This window comes from Scyliorhinus torazame, chromosome 3 (assembly GCF_047496885.1).
Source record: "Scyliorhinus torazame isolate Kashiwa2021f chromosome 3, sScyTor2.1, whole genome shotgun sequence".
Classification (NCBI taxonomy): domain Eukaryota; kingdom Metazoa; phylum Chordata; class Chondrichthyes; order Carcharhiniformes; family Scyliorhinidae; genus Scyliorhinus; species Scyliorhinus torazame.
The window spans coordinates 147391917-147408557 of record NC_092709.1 but is presented as its reverse complement, the minus strand read 5'-3'; the positions used below and the strand labels follow the sequence as shown (position 1 = coordinate 147408557).

At 46.9% G+C, this 16641-nt stretch overlaps 1 protein-coding gene across 1 annotated transcript in view; it reads left to right on the top strand.

Annotated features, from left to right (window-relative positions):
• Window positions 1-14458: 14458 nt before the first annotated feature.
• The window catches only part of wdr1 (WD repeat domain 1), an 83235-nt gene continuing 81052 nt past the window's right edge, over window positions 14459-16641 (top strand). The window contains exon 1 of the mRNA XM_072496375.1: window positions 14459-14724. Coding sequence (XP_072352476.1) covers window positions 14709-14724 — 16 coding nt within the window. The 5' untranslated portion in view covers window positions 14459-14708. The remainder of the gene's footprint in view (window positions 14725-16641) is intronic.

The window sequence follows — 16641 nt, the reverse complement described above, 5'->3', positions numbered from 1 at the left end:
GGCACATGTTGGACACGCGTGTATGCAAAATGAGGCATTGCAAGAGGTGTCAGACATCATCGCGTGGCCTCACGATATTTCGACCATTGGGCATAGGTGGAAGTCAGAAGCAAGCCTGCCAAAAGTTAAATGGCCAATTCAACTCATTAAAAGGCCAACTGATAGCGATTTTGAGTGACCTTTGTGCTTTAATGCTCAGCGCTCAGATTATCCTTCACATTTTCCATTCATTCTACATCCAGGGTGCGATAAAAGGCCAACAGGATATTGGTAATTTTGATGTGAATTGTTTGGAGTTTGTTCGGAGTTCATTCTGGCATTTTTGGGGTGTTTTGGATAACTCTTTCTGATTTTTAAACACTTGCCCACGCTTCATGCAGAAAGCCATTTTCAGTGCAGACGCCTATGCAACCTTCTGGACAAACGTGGGGATTGTGTATTCGGCACCCAGAGTCAGAAAGGAGGCTAATCATCTGAAGGCACCATTCCAGAATCTTCCCTGTGAATTGAGAGGTCCAGACAGAAGGGGTGGAGGGCCAGCAGGAATCATAAGGCAGATGGTCCGGAGATGACGCCATTACCTAGCAGGTTGATGTACAGCCCACAATCATGCTATCTGGATATGTCAGAGGTTCAGTGTTGAAAAAGGCTGTGCCTTCCCAGGGACAGTGTTACCTCTAATTGCAACTTGATCCGCCCCAAAATTGCTTCCAACTGTGTGGGTGACTGAAGCCGACAGTGACCCTGAACGCTTTGTTCCAAGAGGCAGTGGGAAGTCTCTGTGGACTTTTCCAATCCGCTGCCCACAGCTACATCAGCTTGATCACAGATACAATGTTCCAATGGGTCAACACCTTCATTCACTTCAGGACAGATGAGGCCAGTCAGGCAGAGTGATCCAGAGACGTTGCTGCAATTGTCGGATTTCCTTCAATTCAGGGAACCATTCATAGAATCATAGAATCCCTACAGTGCAGAAGGAGGCCATTTGGCCGACTGAGACTGCACCGACTCTCTGATAGAGCACTCCGTCCAAGCCCACCTCCCTTCCCCTTATCCCAATAACCCCTTAACCTAACCTGCACATCCCTGGACACCAAGGGGCAACCTTAGTTTGGCCAATCCATCTAACCTGCACATGTTTGGACTGTGGGAGGAAACCGAGCACCCAGAGGAAACCCACGCAAACACGGAGAGAATGTACAAACTCCACTCAGACAGTTACCTGAGGCCAGAATTGAACCCGGGTCCCTGGCGCTGTGAGGCAGCAGCGCTAACCACTGTGCCACCGTGCTGCCCTATTGACTACGTGTCTGTGCCATAAAGCTGGAGTGCAGGAACTAGTTGCCTTTGTTAGTAGAAAGGGCAGGGCGGTGGGTACCGGAGCAATAGGTCAGAAGGTGAAAGCATTGAGGGCGAACTAGGGAATAGGGTCAGTTTGGCTCTGAGGAAGAGCAGACAGGGAGATGTTGCTGAAAGCAGCGGGTCTGGTGGCCTGAAGTGCATATGTTTTAATGCAAGAAGTATTACGGGTAAGGCAGATGAACTTAGAGCTTGGATTAGTACTTGGAACTATGATGTTGTTGCCATTACAGAGACTTGGTTGAGGGAAGGACAGGGTTGGCAGCTAAATGTTCCAGGATTTAGATGTTTCAGGCGGGATAGAGGGGGATGTAAAAGGGGTGGCGGAGTTGCGCTACTGGTTAGGGAGAATATCACAGCTGTACTACGGGAGGACACCTCAGAGGGCAGCGAGGCTATATGGGTAGAGATCAGGAATAAGAAGGGTGCAGTCACAATGTTGGGGGTTTACTACAGGCCACCCAGCAGCCAGCGGGAGATAGAGGAGCAGATAGGTAGACAGATTTTGGGAACAAGTAAAAACAATAGGGTTGTTGTGATGGGAGACTTCAACTTCCGCAATATTGACTGGGACTCACTTAGTGCTAGGGGCAGAGTTTGTAAGGAACATCCAGGAGGGCTTGTTAAAACAATATGTAGACAGTCCAGCTAAGGAAGGGGCTGGACCTGGTATTGGGGAATGAGCCCGATCAGGTGGTAGAAGTTTCAGTAGGGGAGCATTTCGGGAACAGTGACCACAATTCAGTAAGTTTTAAAGTGCTGGTGGGCAAGGATAAGAGTGGGCTGAGAGTGAATGTGCTAAATTGGGGGAAGACTAATTATAACAATATTAGGCGGGAACTGAAGAAACTAGATTGGGGGAGGATGTTTGAGGGTAAATCAACATCTGACATGTGGGAGGCTTTCAAATGTCAGTTGAAAGGAATTCAGGCCCGGCATGTTCCTGTGCGAAAGAAGGATAAATACGACAATTTTCGAGAACCTTGGATAACGAGAGATATTGTAGGCCTCGTCAAAAAGAAAAAGGAGGCATTTGTCAGGGCTAGAAGGCTAGGAACAGATGAAGCCTGTGTTGAATATAAGGAAAGTAGGAAGGAACTTAAGCAAGGAGTCAGGAGGGCTAGAAGAGGTCACGAAAAGTCATTGGCAAATAGGGTTAAGGAAAATCCCAAGGCTTTTTACACATATATAAAAAGCAAGAGGGTAGCCAGGGAAAGGGTTGTCCCACTGAAGGATAGGCAAGGGAACTATGTGTGGAGCCAGAGGAAATGGGTGAGGTACTAAATGAATACTTTGCATCGGTATTCACCAAGAGAAGGAATTGGTGGATGTTGAGTCTGGAGAAGGGTGTGTAGATAGCCTGGGTCACATTGAGATCCAAAAAGACGAGGTGTTGGGCGTCTTGAAAAATATTAAGGTAGATAAGTCCCCAGGGTTGGATGGGATCTACCCCAGAATACTGAAGGGGGCTAGAGAGGAAATTGCTGAGGCTTGACAGAAATCTTTGGATCCTCACTGTCTTCAGGTGAGGTCCCGGAGGACTGGAGAATAGCCAATGTTGTTCCTTTGTTTAAGAAGGGTAGCAAGGATAATCCAGGGAACTACAGGCCGGTGAGCCTTACATCAGTGGTAGGGAAATTACTGGAGAGAATTCTTCGAGACAGGATCTACTCCCATTTGGAAACAAATGGACGTATTAGTGAGAGGCAGCATGGTTTTGTGACGGGGAGGTTGTGTCTCACTAACTTGATAGAGTTTTACGACGAGGTCACAAAGATGATTGATGCAGGTAGGGCAGTGGATGTTGTCTATATGGACTTCAGTAAGGCCTTTGACAAGGTCCCTCATGGTAGACTGGTACAAAAGGTGAAGTCACACGGGATCAGGGGTGAGCTGGCAAGGTGGATACAGAACTGGCTAGGTCATAGAAGGCAGAGAGTAGCAATGGAAGGGTGCTTTTCTAATTGGAGGGCTGTGACTAGTGGTGTTCCGCAGGGATCAGTGCTGGAACCTTTGCTGTTCGTAGTATATATAAATGATTTGGAGGCAAATGTAACTGGTCTGATTAGTAAGTTTACAGACGACACAAAGATTGGTGGAATTGCGGATAGCGATGAGGACTGTCAGAGGATACAACAGGATTTAGATTGTTTGGAGACTTGGGCAGAGAGATGGCAGATGGAGTATAATCCGGACAAATGTGAGGTAATGCATTTTGGAAGATCCAATGCAGGTCGGGAATATACAGTGAATGGTAGAACCCTCAAGAGTATTGAAAGTCAGAGAGATCTAGGTGTACAGGTCCACAGGTCACTGAAAGGGGCAACACAGGTGGAGAAGGTAGTCCAGAAGGCATACGGCATGCTTGCCTTCATTGGCCGGGGCTTTGAGTATAAGAACTGGCAAGTCATGTTGCAGCTGTATAGTACCTTAGTTAGGCCACACTTGGAGTATAGTGTTAAATTCTGGTCGCCACACTACGTGAAGGATGTGGAGGCTTTAGAGAGGGTGCAGAAGAGATTTACCAGGATGTTGCCTGGTATGGAGGGCATTAGCTATGAGGGGCGGTTGAATAAACTCGGTTTGTTCTCACTGGAACGACGGAGGTTGAGGGGCGACCTGATAGAGGTCTACAAAATTATGAGGGGCATAGACAGAGTGGATAGTCAGAGGTTTTTCCCCAGGGTAGAGGGGTCAATGACTAGGGGGCATAGGTTTAAGGTCTCCATTAGAGGAGATGTACGAGGCAAGTTGTTTACACAGAGGGTAGTGGGTGCCTGGAACCCGCTGCCGGAGAAGGTGGTGGAAGCAGAGACGATAATGACATTTAAGGGGCATCTTGACAAATACATGAATAGGGTGGGAATAGAGGGATATGGACCCAACCATGTTCTATCCAACCATGCTAATGCAATGAACAGCCTTGGTACCTGGGAGTGACACAGGATGTAGGCATCATGGCACCTTCCTGGATATCTAGCCCAAACCTGCAGGATTTCACTCTTGTCATCACACACAATCTGGACATTTAGTGAATGAACAAAGAGAACAAAGAAAAGTAAATCACAGGAACAGGCCCTTCGGCCCTCCAAGCCTGCGCCGACCATGCTGCCCGTCTAAACTAAAATCTTCTACACTTCCGGGGTCCGTATCCCTCTATTCCCATCCTATTCAGGTATTTGTCAAGACGTCCCTTAATCGTCACTATCATCACTGCTTCCACCATCTCTCTGACTGTCAATACTCTTGAGGGTTCTCCCATTCACTGTATATTCCCTACCTGTATTAGATCTTCCAAAATGCATTACCTCACATTTGTCCGGATTAAACTCCATCTGCCATCTCTCTGCCCAAGTCTCCAAATGATATAAATCCTGCTATATCCTCTGACAGTCCACATTGCTATTCACAATTCCACCAACCTTTATGTCGTCAGCAAACTTACTAATCAGACCAGTTACATTTTCCTCCAAATCATTTATATATACACTATGAACAGCAAAGGTCCCAGCACTAATTCCTGCGGAATACCACTAGTCACAGCCCTCCTGTCAGAAAAGGAACCTTCCATTGCTACTCTCTGCCTTCTATGACCTAGCCAGTTCTGTATCCATCTTGCCAGCTCACGTCTGATCCCGTGTGACTTCACCTTTTGTACCAGTCTGCCATGAGGGACCTTGTCAAAGGCCTAACATATAGACAGCATCCATTGCCCTACCTGCATCAGTCATCTTTGTGACCTCCTTGAAAAACTCTATCAAGTTAGTGAGACACAACCTCCCCTTCACAAAACCATGCTGCCTCTCTCTAATACGTCCACTTGCTTCCAAATAGGAGTAGATCCTATCTCGAAGAATTCTCTCCAGTAGTTTCCCTACCACTGACGTAAGGCTCACCGGCCTGTAGTTCCCTGGATCATCCTTCTTGATGAAAGGGACAATATTGGATATTCTCCAGTCTTCCGGGACATCACCTGAAGACAGTGATGATCCAAAGATTTCTGTCAAGTCCTCAGCAATTTCCTCTCTTACCTCCTTCAGTATTCTGGGGTATATCCCATCAGGCCCTGGGGACTTATACACCGTAATATTTTTCAAGATGCCCAACACCTCGTCTTTTTGGATCTCAATGTGACCCAGGCTATCTACACACCCTTCTCCAGACTCAACATCCACCAATTCCTTCTCTTTGGTGAATACTGATGCAAAGTACTCATTTAGTACCTCGCCCATTTCCTCTGGCTCCACACATAGATTCCCTCCCCCGTCCTTCAGTGGGCCTACCCTTTCCCTGGCTGGCTACTGGGAACAAAGGCTATATGCTGAAAAGGTGGCTGATGAGGCCACTGACAAGCCGAAGACAGCTGCAGCCGCAGTCATGTCTCCACAAGGGCAATAATTGTGAGGACCATAGGCCTAATCTAAATGAGGTTTTGCTGCCTGGATTGCTCAGGAAGATTACTGCAATATCCTCCTGAACGCATCTCACTTATTCTCGTAGTCTGCTGTACCCACCATAATCTGGCTCCTTCAAAGGATACCCCAGAGTGAGGAGCAGTAGGACTTTCAATTAGGACTCCAAAGCAAGGAGTCAACGTGATAGCAAGGAAACACCATCTTACTGGGTCAGTGCTGGTGAGGCACTCTGTCACCCTTCACTCCAAGTCCTGACCTTTTATATGTGTGGCACACAACTCCAGGCTTCTTCCCTAGCAATTGCATGAAGAACACTCAGTCCATTGCAGATGATCTAACATTTTAACATTGACGGGAGAGATATACATTAACTATAGCACACGTGTGAAAGAAAATGAATTACTCATGAGATCCCGTATGTGATCATTGTGACTTAAATTTGCACTCATGAGTGCTCCATCGCCTCACATGCAACTAACTGGGTTGAAGACAGCCTGCTGACTCTAATGTCCCATTGGCCTTGATGACCATGGTGACCCTGGTCGTTTGGACCTGTGTAAGGTGAGAGCCAGTGCCATGACTGGGCACTCAGTCATTGTGGTCCCTGGCAGAGGAGCTGCTACCATCATCAAGAGCGCCTTGCGAAGAGCCCCTAGATACATGGAGCTGCAGGTTGTCCAACAACATGAGGTGGTTTGAATGTCCCTGCTTACCATAGATGGACAGGCAGCTAGTAGAGTCACTTGGTGCCTCATCCAACTCTTACATTGGCAGCGACCTAATGAGGACATTGCCAGTGTGTGGGCTCTCAGTTCTGAATGCAACTCAAGAAATCCCTGATTGATTCTTGGACTTACCTCTCCATGTGAATCACCACTCCCTCAATGAAGGAAGCTGTGCGTTCAGAGTTCTGGACCAACACAGTGCTCACGATCCACATAGACACCTCCAACACTGAGACAGTGGCACACAGGTACTTGGTGATTTCTGCCACATCTTCACGTGCATCCCACTGGATGTTCAGTATCTGCTGCCTGATGAATGACTCCAGAAGCTCATCATCTGCCTCGGGTGCAGCATTATCCTTGTCTCCAGCAATCCTCCAATTGCTGGCATCCTGGGGACTCCCTGCCTTGACCAGCTCCTCAGGGGAGTGTAATGTACCTTCACCACTGTGCACCACTATCTTTTCCAATAAGCATATGTCCCCAGTGTGCCCGTACCTGCGCTAGGGCATGGACCAGAGGAAGGATGTGACATGGGATCATCTGGCTGCTGGCCATCCTCAGAGGTCAAGAGAACTTCAGGGGTCATGAGAATGTTCCATTTGAAGGGGGAAGACAAAATGTCAGTCTCGAACAGCATAATGAAGTCAGAGTGCATGCAGTCGGGTTGCTTCTTGAAATTGACTTCTGGCTGAGCAATGGGGATAAGTAGATTTCACATGTCAGTCTTACAACCACTGCCCAACATCTCTCATACCATCCTCCAATCTCATCCCATGTCCAGTTGATTCTTACCCTCCTCCGTGACCAGTGGACATGGCTCCATGCTCACACGCCACCTCCTCCACCTGACTTTGAAGCAGAAAGTTTGGGATTCCACCAACCGTCCTGTAGATTGTGATTCCTCTTCTCCTGTTCAGACAAGAATGCTTTCATTTGTCCCCCATCTAGATGCCGAAACATATCAGCTCCCCACGCGCCTCAAGAGATGCAGGTCAGGTGCTCATCACATTGCCTCACTTCACCCTTGCATACCTGCCAGCCATCCTATCTAATCACATACAGGCTTTCAAGATAAAGGAATATGTGCCACTCTACGCTCTGCATTTCACACCCATGAGCACCAACAGTTGTTGCCACCCACAAAAACAATATCAATGCTTGCAATGGAATTCAGTACTCACCGTGGTAGAGCACATGGATTCAGGCCCTTCACATGATATCAAGTCTGTTGACCTGACCTGCCACTTCCATCCAGGTATTCTTTGTTAGGTAAGTGGCCTCCTCTTTCTGTCATGGCAGCATGATATCATGTCGGGCACTGACTGCCTCCACAGCAGAACCCGCAGGCACTCATCAGAAAGGAGGGGGGCAGACTGACTTTGGGCACTTCCATCCCACCTGTCATGGACTTCAGGTGCAGGTGACATACTGCAGACAGTTTTATCACAAAAACCGAAATTAGTAAAACATTTCAAAATTTAAAGCAGCTCCCCGAGACCATTGGGCACTGATTGTCAGCCTTCAGGGAACTCCATTTGAACCTCACCTCCTCGCACCCATATTTATCGAGGGGCTGTTTAGCACAGGGCTAAATCGCTGGCTTTGAAAGCAGACCAAGGCAGGCCAGCAGCACGGTTCAATTACCGTAACAGCCTCCCCGAACAGGCGCCGGAATGTGGCGACTAGGGGCTTTTCACAGTAACTTCATTGAAGCCTACTTGTGATAATAAGCGATTTTCATTTCATTTCCTGATGCCCATCCTTTTCCTACCCCCACTTGTAGCACTGAACCTGTCTCAACGCATTTTTTACACAGGCTGGCAGTTAATTCACATCCGTTTCTGGTCCTGCCGAGCGTGCTCCCTCACCAGGCCTAAAATTCAGGCCAGAGACTCTTTCAAATGGATAAACCATCTGTGACTAACTAAGGAAGGCATCAATTTGAATGAAAAGGCATACAATACTACGAAGATTAACAGTAGGCAAGTGTATTAATACCATGACTGAGTTCTAGGTGTCTTTGATAGAAGAGAGCTGGAAGCCATGCTGCTGCCAAAAAATGAACATTTGTTCACTATTTACAGAGGCACACCTTTGCTGGACTCCAGTCCAATGATGTGCAGATTAGGTGGATTGGCTATGCTAAATTGCCCCTCAGTATCCAAAAGTGTGGTCGCTTGGAGAGGGCGGTGGAGTGGGCCTAGGTAAGGTACTCTTTCAAAAGGTTGGTGCAGACTAGATGGGCCGAATGGCCTCCTTCTACACTGCAGGGATTTTATGATTCTATTCTATGATTCCATGAGAACCTTCTTTCTTCAGGCTCCAGTTACATGTGATCAGGCATCATCTAACATCGCTGATGATGCACTGTATCTATTGACATAATAGCTGTTAACCATTTCTACTTGTCAGAAGATTGGAAAAATTCTACAAGCCAGTGAAGGATAACGAAAGGAATTGTAAATAAATTAGAATGAGAGTAAGCTAGCAAGAAATATAAAGTTAGACAGTAAAGTTTCTAAAAAGGGAACAGCTGAAAAAAATGTTGGTCTTATAACGGATAAGACTGGGGATTAATGATGGGAAACAAAGAAATGGCAAAGACAGAGAACAAGTATTTTGGTACCTGTGTTATGATTCTGGACCAGACACCTATGTTTTTGATACAATCCTACTTGGAAATAATCCAGCTTGGAAACAGAAATCTTTTGTTTCAGTGTCAAAGTTTGAGATTCAAGGCATTTACAAAGAGAATAAAGCCACAAAATTCCATTGGTTTTGAACAAATAAAATAAACTTGACTGTCCAAGGTCAGAAAGATAAGGGGCGCGATTCCACGCTCCTGCGCCGGTTTGGAGAATCGCCTGGGTCACCAAATTTTCTCGCCACGCCGGTCCGACGCCCTCCCGCGATTCACTGAAGCGGCCAGATCGGCACAATCGCGTTTTGCGCGGCACGGTCCAGTGAATCGCCCGAGACAGCCAAAATGCCGATTCACCGGTACCCCCCCCCCCGATTCTCAGTGCCGGATGGGCCGAGCGGCCTGCCCAAAACGGCGGGTTCCCCCTGGTGCCGTCCACACCTGGTCACGGCCGGCGGGAACGCTGGGGGGGGGGGGGCGGCCTGCGGGGGGGGGGGGGGTGTGGGGGGGGGATCCTGCACCGGGGGGGGCCTCAAATGGGGTCTGGCCCACGATCGGTGCCCACCGATTGTCGGGCCAGCCTCTCTGAAGGAGGTCCTCCTTTCTTCCGCAGCCCCGCAAGATCCGTCAGATTCTTCTTGCGGGGCGGACTCGGAGAGGACGGCAACCACGCATGCGTGGGTGACGCCAGTTATGCGGCGTCGGCCGCGTCATGTATGCGGCGCCGCCTTTACACCCATGACAGCTAATCCCGCCCATGACAGCTAATCTCACTCTAATATGTGTTCCCGAAATCTAACCAAGGCGTGGGACCTAACTCCCTCACCTTAGACACCTTGGGTAAGCGCCGTTCAGTCCTGGTCTCCACAAATGAGGATCAAACAGAACGGCACTCGTGGAGGTCTCCCAGGTGATTGAGGCCCCCAGGTGCACTGCCCAGGTGGCACTACCAGCTGGCAGGGGGCACTGCCAAGGTGCCAAGCTGGCATTTTGCTGCGATTGGGCCAGAATGTGTCCTGTGTGGGTGTGGAGGAATGCAGGGAGGCCCAGGGACCCCTTATAGTGAGTTTGGGTTCAGAGGTCACATTGGGGGCTCAAGAGACTGGGACACCATTTTTAATGGAGCTCCTCAGTGCAGAAAATGGGGCTAAGTGCAGCCTCGTTGGGGAGTTCCCTGTTGAGGCCCCGTATCTACCCGGATGAGCGTTAGATAGGGGGTGTTTCTCAGTGCTCCGAGTGCAGAGAAATACCCGGCTAATATTGCGCTACGGGGCTCTTTCCCCATTTGGGTAGATCTCTTCCAATATCTATCTTGTAATTTTGACATGCAAGGTTAATATGAGGTATACATCAATGAACAGGGAAAATGGGGCCAAACACACAGCATGATAAATTGTAATGTGATCAAGACGGATTCCATGGATTTCTCAACAATCCACACCGATGCAAATAAACTTTAATCAATAAATTTCACAAAGTCTGTCTTTCATGAGGGATTCCAGTCTTCACCTTTGATGATCCTGTCTTGGAATTCTCTCTAAGGTTTGCTCCATCTCAGATAGCCTCAACAACCCACCCTGGTAGGTTTCAGTCTCGTCTCCCAAGACTCCATTCCCCTGGATTCCCGAGTCTGCTTGTCAGCATCAACTCATAAGCATAACTTCAGCTCTTTGCTTGTGTCAAGCTGAACCCATTGGGTTACCTTTACCCCAACAACCTGCAACATGGAGACATCAACCTTCTTCTGCTTTCTTAGATCTTTGCGACTTCTCCAGAGGCCTGCTCAACAGAGCTTCTCCTGAGATCCCTTCAAATGCCATGGCTGCTTCTGAGCCCTCCCCACTTATATTCTGCCAACCACAGCTCTTTTTCAGCTTTGAGCCCTTTTCTCTGCTCCTGTTCTTAATTCAGGCCTCTCCCTATGCCCTCTCTCACTGGATTATGGCAGTCTGCTCCGGTCTCCAGATCTTCATGCAATTTTTCATTTTTTTCTCTTAATGTAGGAACTCTGATACCTCTATGCTACACTGTACATGTGCAGCCCATTTCTGGTTCACACATGCATGACAAATTCCTGAGACATGCTTGGAATTGTAGTTCTCTGCCCCTGCTTGTCGAGAAAGTAAATTGGATCTCATCACACCTGTTTTCACAGTCGAAGACACTAAACCATCGCAAGAATATTAGTAAATGAAGGAGCAAAAGGAAGGAGGAAGTTAAAACTATTCCTGGAGAAAAATAACTAGGAAAACTAATGGTTTCTAAGTTCCCTGGACTGGTTTCTACCACCTTAAAAGAAGTGGCTGCAAGATGAGGAGAGGTGGTGGCGTAGTGGTATTGTCACTAAACTAAGAGTAATGCTCTGGGGCTCAGGTTCCAATCCCACTACTGCAGATGGTGACATTTGAATTCAATAAAAATCTGGAATTAAAAATCTGATGATGACCATGAAACCATTGTCGATTCTCATAAAAACCCACCTGGTTCATGAGGTAATATGCCATCCTTAAATGTGACTCCAGATCCACAGCAATGTAGTTGATTTTTTAATTGTGTCCCCTCAAGGGCAATTAGGGATGGTCAATAAATGCTGGCCCAGCCTGCGAAGTCTTTGTCCCATGAACAATAAAAAAAAAGATAGTGGTTGCGTTGGTTGTAAAATATCAAAATTCTCTAGATTCTGGAAATATATTATAAATTAAAGTTAAATATATTCAGGTGAAGGGCATTGATTGGTTGACTATTGAGTCCATTCCCTTGAGAGGGTATTGGCAAGCCACCTTCTTGAACAGCTGAAGTTACGTTACACCCACGGTGCTGCTCGGAAAGATGATCCATGATTTTGACTCGGTGAAAGTAAGGGAAGAATAATATAGTTCCAAATGGTGTGCATCTTAGGGGGTAAGGTAATGCCATTTTCTGCCCTTGTCCTTCTTTCTGCTAGAGGTTGAAGGTTTGGAAGGTGCTGTCAAAGGAGTCTGGTGAATTGCAGCAGTGCATTTTGTACATCCTTGCTGCCATTGTGCATCGGTGGTGCAGGGAGTGAATGTTTAAGGCATGGTATTTGGTGCTGGTCAAACAGTCTTTGTCCTGGATAGTGTCAAGATTTTTGAGGGTTAGGGCAGCATGGTGGTACAGTGGTTAGCATTGCTGCCTCAGGTTCAATCCCGGCTCTGGGTCACTGTCCGTGTGGAGTTTGCATATTCTCCCTGTGTTTGACTGGGTTTCGCCCCCACAACCCAAAGATGTGCAGGGTTGGTGGATTGGCTACACTAAATTGCCCCTTAATTGGAAAAAATGAATTGGGAACACAAATTTAAAAAACAAATAATTAAAAAAAAATGTTTGAGGGTTTTTCAAGCTGCATTCATCCAGGTAAGTGGAGAATATTCAATCACACCTCTGTCTTGTAGATGCTGAACAGACCTTGGGGTGGCATGGTGGTTAGCACTGCTGCCTCACAGCTCCAGGGTCCTGGGTTCAATTCCAGCCTCAGGTGAGTGTCTGTGTGGAGTTTGCACTTTCTCCCTGTGTGCGTTTCCTCCCACAGTCCAAACATGTGCAAATTAGATGGATTGGCCACACTAAGATTGCCCCTTAGTATCCAAAAGGTAAGTGGGGTTACTGGGATAGGGTGGCAGGCATGGGTTTAACTAGAGTACCCTTTCCAAAGGCCAGGGCAGAATTGATGGGCCGAATGGCCTCCTTCTTCACTGTAAATTCTCTGATTCTATGAAATAGCTGGTGCAGAATTACCAACCTCTGACCTACTCCTGTCCATCGATAATATTTATATGCCTGGTAAAGTTAGGTCAATTAATAATTAATAATCGCTTATTGTCACAAGTAGGCTTCAATGAAGTTACTGTGAAAAGCCCCTAGTTGCCACATTCCAGCACCTGTTCGGGGAGGCCAGTACAGGAATTGAACCTGCGCTGCTGGCATTGTTCTGCATTACAAGCCAACTGTTTAGCTCACCGTGCTAAAGGTTCTGGTCAAAACCCCAAAATTCTTACCCATGTGATTGGTGAGCTGTCAGGATTTCTGGATACTCAGGTGACTTCCTCCCACGGCCTTGTTGTCTCATCTCTCTGCCTCCCCTCCCAAGAACTGATTTGAACTCCAAAAGAACACTTGAAACAATAAAAGCAAAATCTTCAGAGAGCCAGGCCATTTTTCTGGCTCAGGACCCACAAATTCCACACGGTATTTCACTCACTCAAATACACCAGCTAATCCTGTGCCAAATCCTCTTCCAGTCGGTAGTGCAGGATTTGTCTGCAACTGAAATCCTAACACCTGTTTTCATAATTTCAAGTCTTGAATATTTCAATGCGTTCCTGACATCTTTTAACCCTTCCAAAACTTGGGTCTCACCCAAACTTCTGCTGACTGTATCCTAAGTTGCAACAAGCCACAATCATTCATCACCTCAGGCTTATAGAATCTATACACTGCAGGAGGTCTTTCAGCCCATCGTGCCTGCACCCACTCTCCAAATGAGCACTCTACCTAGGCCTATGCAGACACAGGCTTGCTGAACTACATTGGCTCCCAATCAACCAATGCCCTGATTTTAAAATTCTCACTCGCTGAACCTCTTTAACCTATCACCTGAGGAAGGAGCAGTGCTCCGAAAGCTAGTGTTTGAAACAAACTTGTTGGACTTTAACCTGGTGTTGTAAGACTTCTTACTATAACCTGCTGCCCTATTACGCTCCCAGAACTGTGTTCCAACAACTCTGGACTCTTCTACACGCCCCACTCCCGACAGCTGTACCTTCAGCTATCTGCATCCGAAGCTGGAGAATTGTCTTTGCAAGCCTCGTCGCCTCTCTACTCCTTCAAAACATTCCTTAAAAAGTTAATCCTTTTGCCTCAGACTTATCCTAAGTCTGATGATGAAGCGCCTTGTTGAATGCAGTTTATAAGTGCAAGTTTCTGAAGGACCCATGTCTGTTACTCGGCTGGCAAAGAGCCCCAGAAAAGTTCTATTGCATAAAAGGTGCGGCGGGATTTTGTTTCACACTTCTTAGAACTGCCATCCCGATTAAGTTGCAACAAGCAGGCAGCAAGTCAACACCTGGGAGCTGCTCTTCCACGGCCACAGGTATAGTCTCCCCAGTCGCCCCGCCCCCGCCCCCTGGGGCCAATGGGCAGCAGCCAGGCCTCCCCCCCCCCCCCCCCCCCCCTCACCGTGGCCGCCACCGCAGTGCGCGTTGACGTCAGCCGCTCTACGTCAAGCCATGGAGGAGGCGGTGGTTAGCGTTCGGGCTCAGAGCCGTGGCTGCTGGAGCGGCTTTGACTATATTTGGTCAAAGCGGCGAGGCAGTGAGGGAGTGAGCGCCTGTTTCCGGGTTGCAGCGCTCACTGCCTCCGCCCTGTCTGTGAATCCTGCAAGGGAAGGCGGCCGTGTCCGGGGAAGGCGGAGGGAGGTTGTGTTAAGCGTTACCGACCGACCGATTGACTGACTGACCGACCGAGCAGCAGCCACCGCCGCGCTCTCTCTGCCCTGCCTTGTGTGTACCGACTGCCGGTGTGCGTGCAGCCCAGCCCGCGGAGATGCCTCACGAACTGTGTAAGTGTTTGCAGGCGGGCACTACCGCCCGGCCCGGGGTCTGTCTCCAGCGATGGTTCCGAACAGCGGAGGCTTCAGGTGGGTGGGGGGTGGGGGGGAGATAACAAGGGTGAGGCTGACCCTGGCCCGTGTCCCAATGCTGGGCCCGGGGTTCCCAGCAGAGAAAGGCAAACGTGAGGATGGAACCTCACCCGCCTGTCTCTCTGCGGGTTTACCCTTCCCTTCCTCATTTTCCCTCCTGGTTTTAAACTGGTTCAAACTTGACAGTGCATTCCACCCGCCGCTGGGTTTCTGCTCAGTCAGGAGTAACCAAAAAAGGGCGTATCTTTTGGATTGGTCAGCGAATTCAATACATTGGGATTAGGGAGTTAACAAGTGGCCTCTTTTACCTGTATTCGTTTTTGCAACCTGGAATGTATCCGGTGAAGACCCATCTCCCGCGAATACATATTTGAGTGGTTTATTCAACACATAATTTAAGATCGCTTCTCATTCCCCCTCCCTCCAAACAGATTAAAGTTCAGAACCACCTAACCTTTATAAGCACACTTTCTGTACTGTCTTGTTTGATTTCTATTTTGACTTAAGTGTAATAGGTTACCAGTATACTGAAATTCAACATTTTAAACCTTTTGGACACTCGGTGACATTTAGGAACTATTTATTTCGAGTAAAACCACCCCGAGAATGTTTCAAACTGTTGAATCGTGTTTCCTTTTGCTAATCGTCGTGTTATTTTGTAACCATTACTTCTGTTACTTCCATTTGTGTTGTTTCGATAACTTGCAAATCACTTCTGGTAGTCCATAAAACTTGTCTCGTCACATGCACTAAAATTATAAGATCCCGTTTGCAATAATTTTAATAAGGACTGGGAACATTTAAGAAAAAATACAATTGACTTAAAAGTACCAACTCGTAATTGTAAACACTTTTACACAATATGCAAGCATTTATTTTGCCATAGGTGTGATGAGTGATAATTTAACTTGGATAATTATTGCTGGTACATTATTTAAGCTATTGCTTAAAAATTGCATCATATCACCATAGGAATAGAAATGTGACATTTAGCCCCTCCAGCCACCATTGAGTGAGATCATGATGTTTGCATCATTGCTGGACTCTGTAACTTGAATGTCTCGACACAACACCACCCCTATCCCTACGGGTTTTACAGGTCCAAGAAGGCCACCCACTAACTAGAGTGGGCAAGTATATGCTGTCTTAAGTCACCTGTGATTTTTTTTTTTTAAAATTGAAAATACCGAAATTATCCATTGTAGATATTGTGTAACATCTGTTCTGCCCTCTTGTAAATGTTACTACTTGGAGTATATTTCTGTTTTTTTATATTACTATCAGCAATGAACTGCATTCACCATGTCTTATCTTCTAAATTGCATATCATGTTTTTTGATATACTGTTGAATTCAATTTCTTTTGGAAATAACTTTTGTCATTAGTCTTTTGTGTACACTTCCAAGTTATTTGTGTTTGAAGAACAGGACATCTTAAATGAGGGTCTGTGGGTCATCACTAGCCCATATAAGAAATGTTTTTTCTAGTCTTGCATTATTACTTGGCTAATACTGTATCCATATCATATAACCTTTAATACAATGGGCCCTGATCTTCAATAATAAAGCTTTTATCAAATGATTTCAAAAGTTCAAATATAGTGCATCTTGCACTTTTTGTTTTCAGACTTGGGAAATAGCAGTCAGGTATCTGCATGAAAACTAATCTGTATGGAAATATTTCAATAGGAGCATTCACGCCCAACCCTAAAGAATCAATAAGAAAGTGATTGGATAAGCATACAGTACGTGGACACAAAATACAGATGTTATGTAACTGCTATGTCTACAGAGGACACCTGTCTTCAAGCAGTGGTCAGCATATTTGGTACCCTTT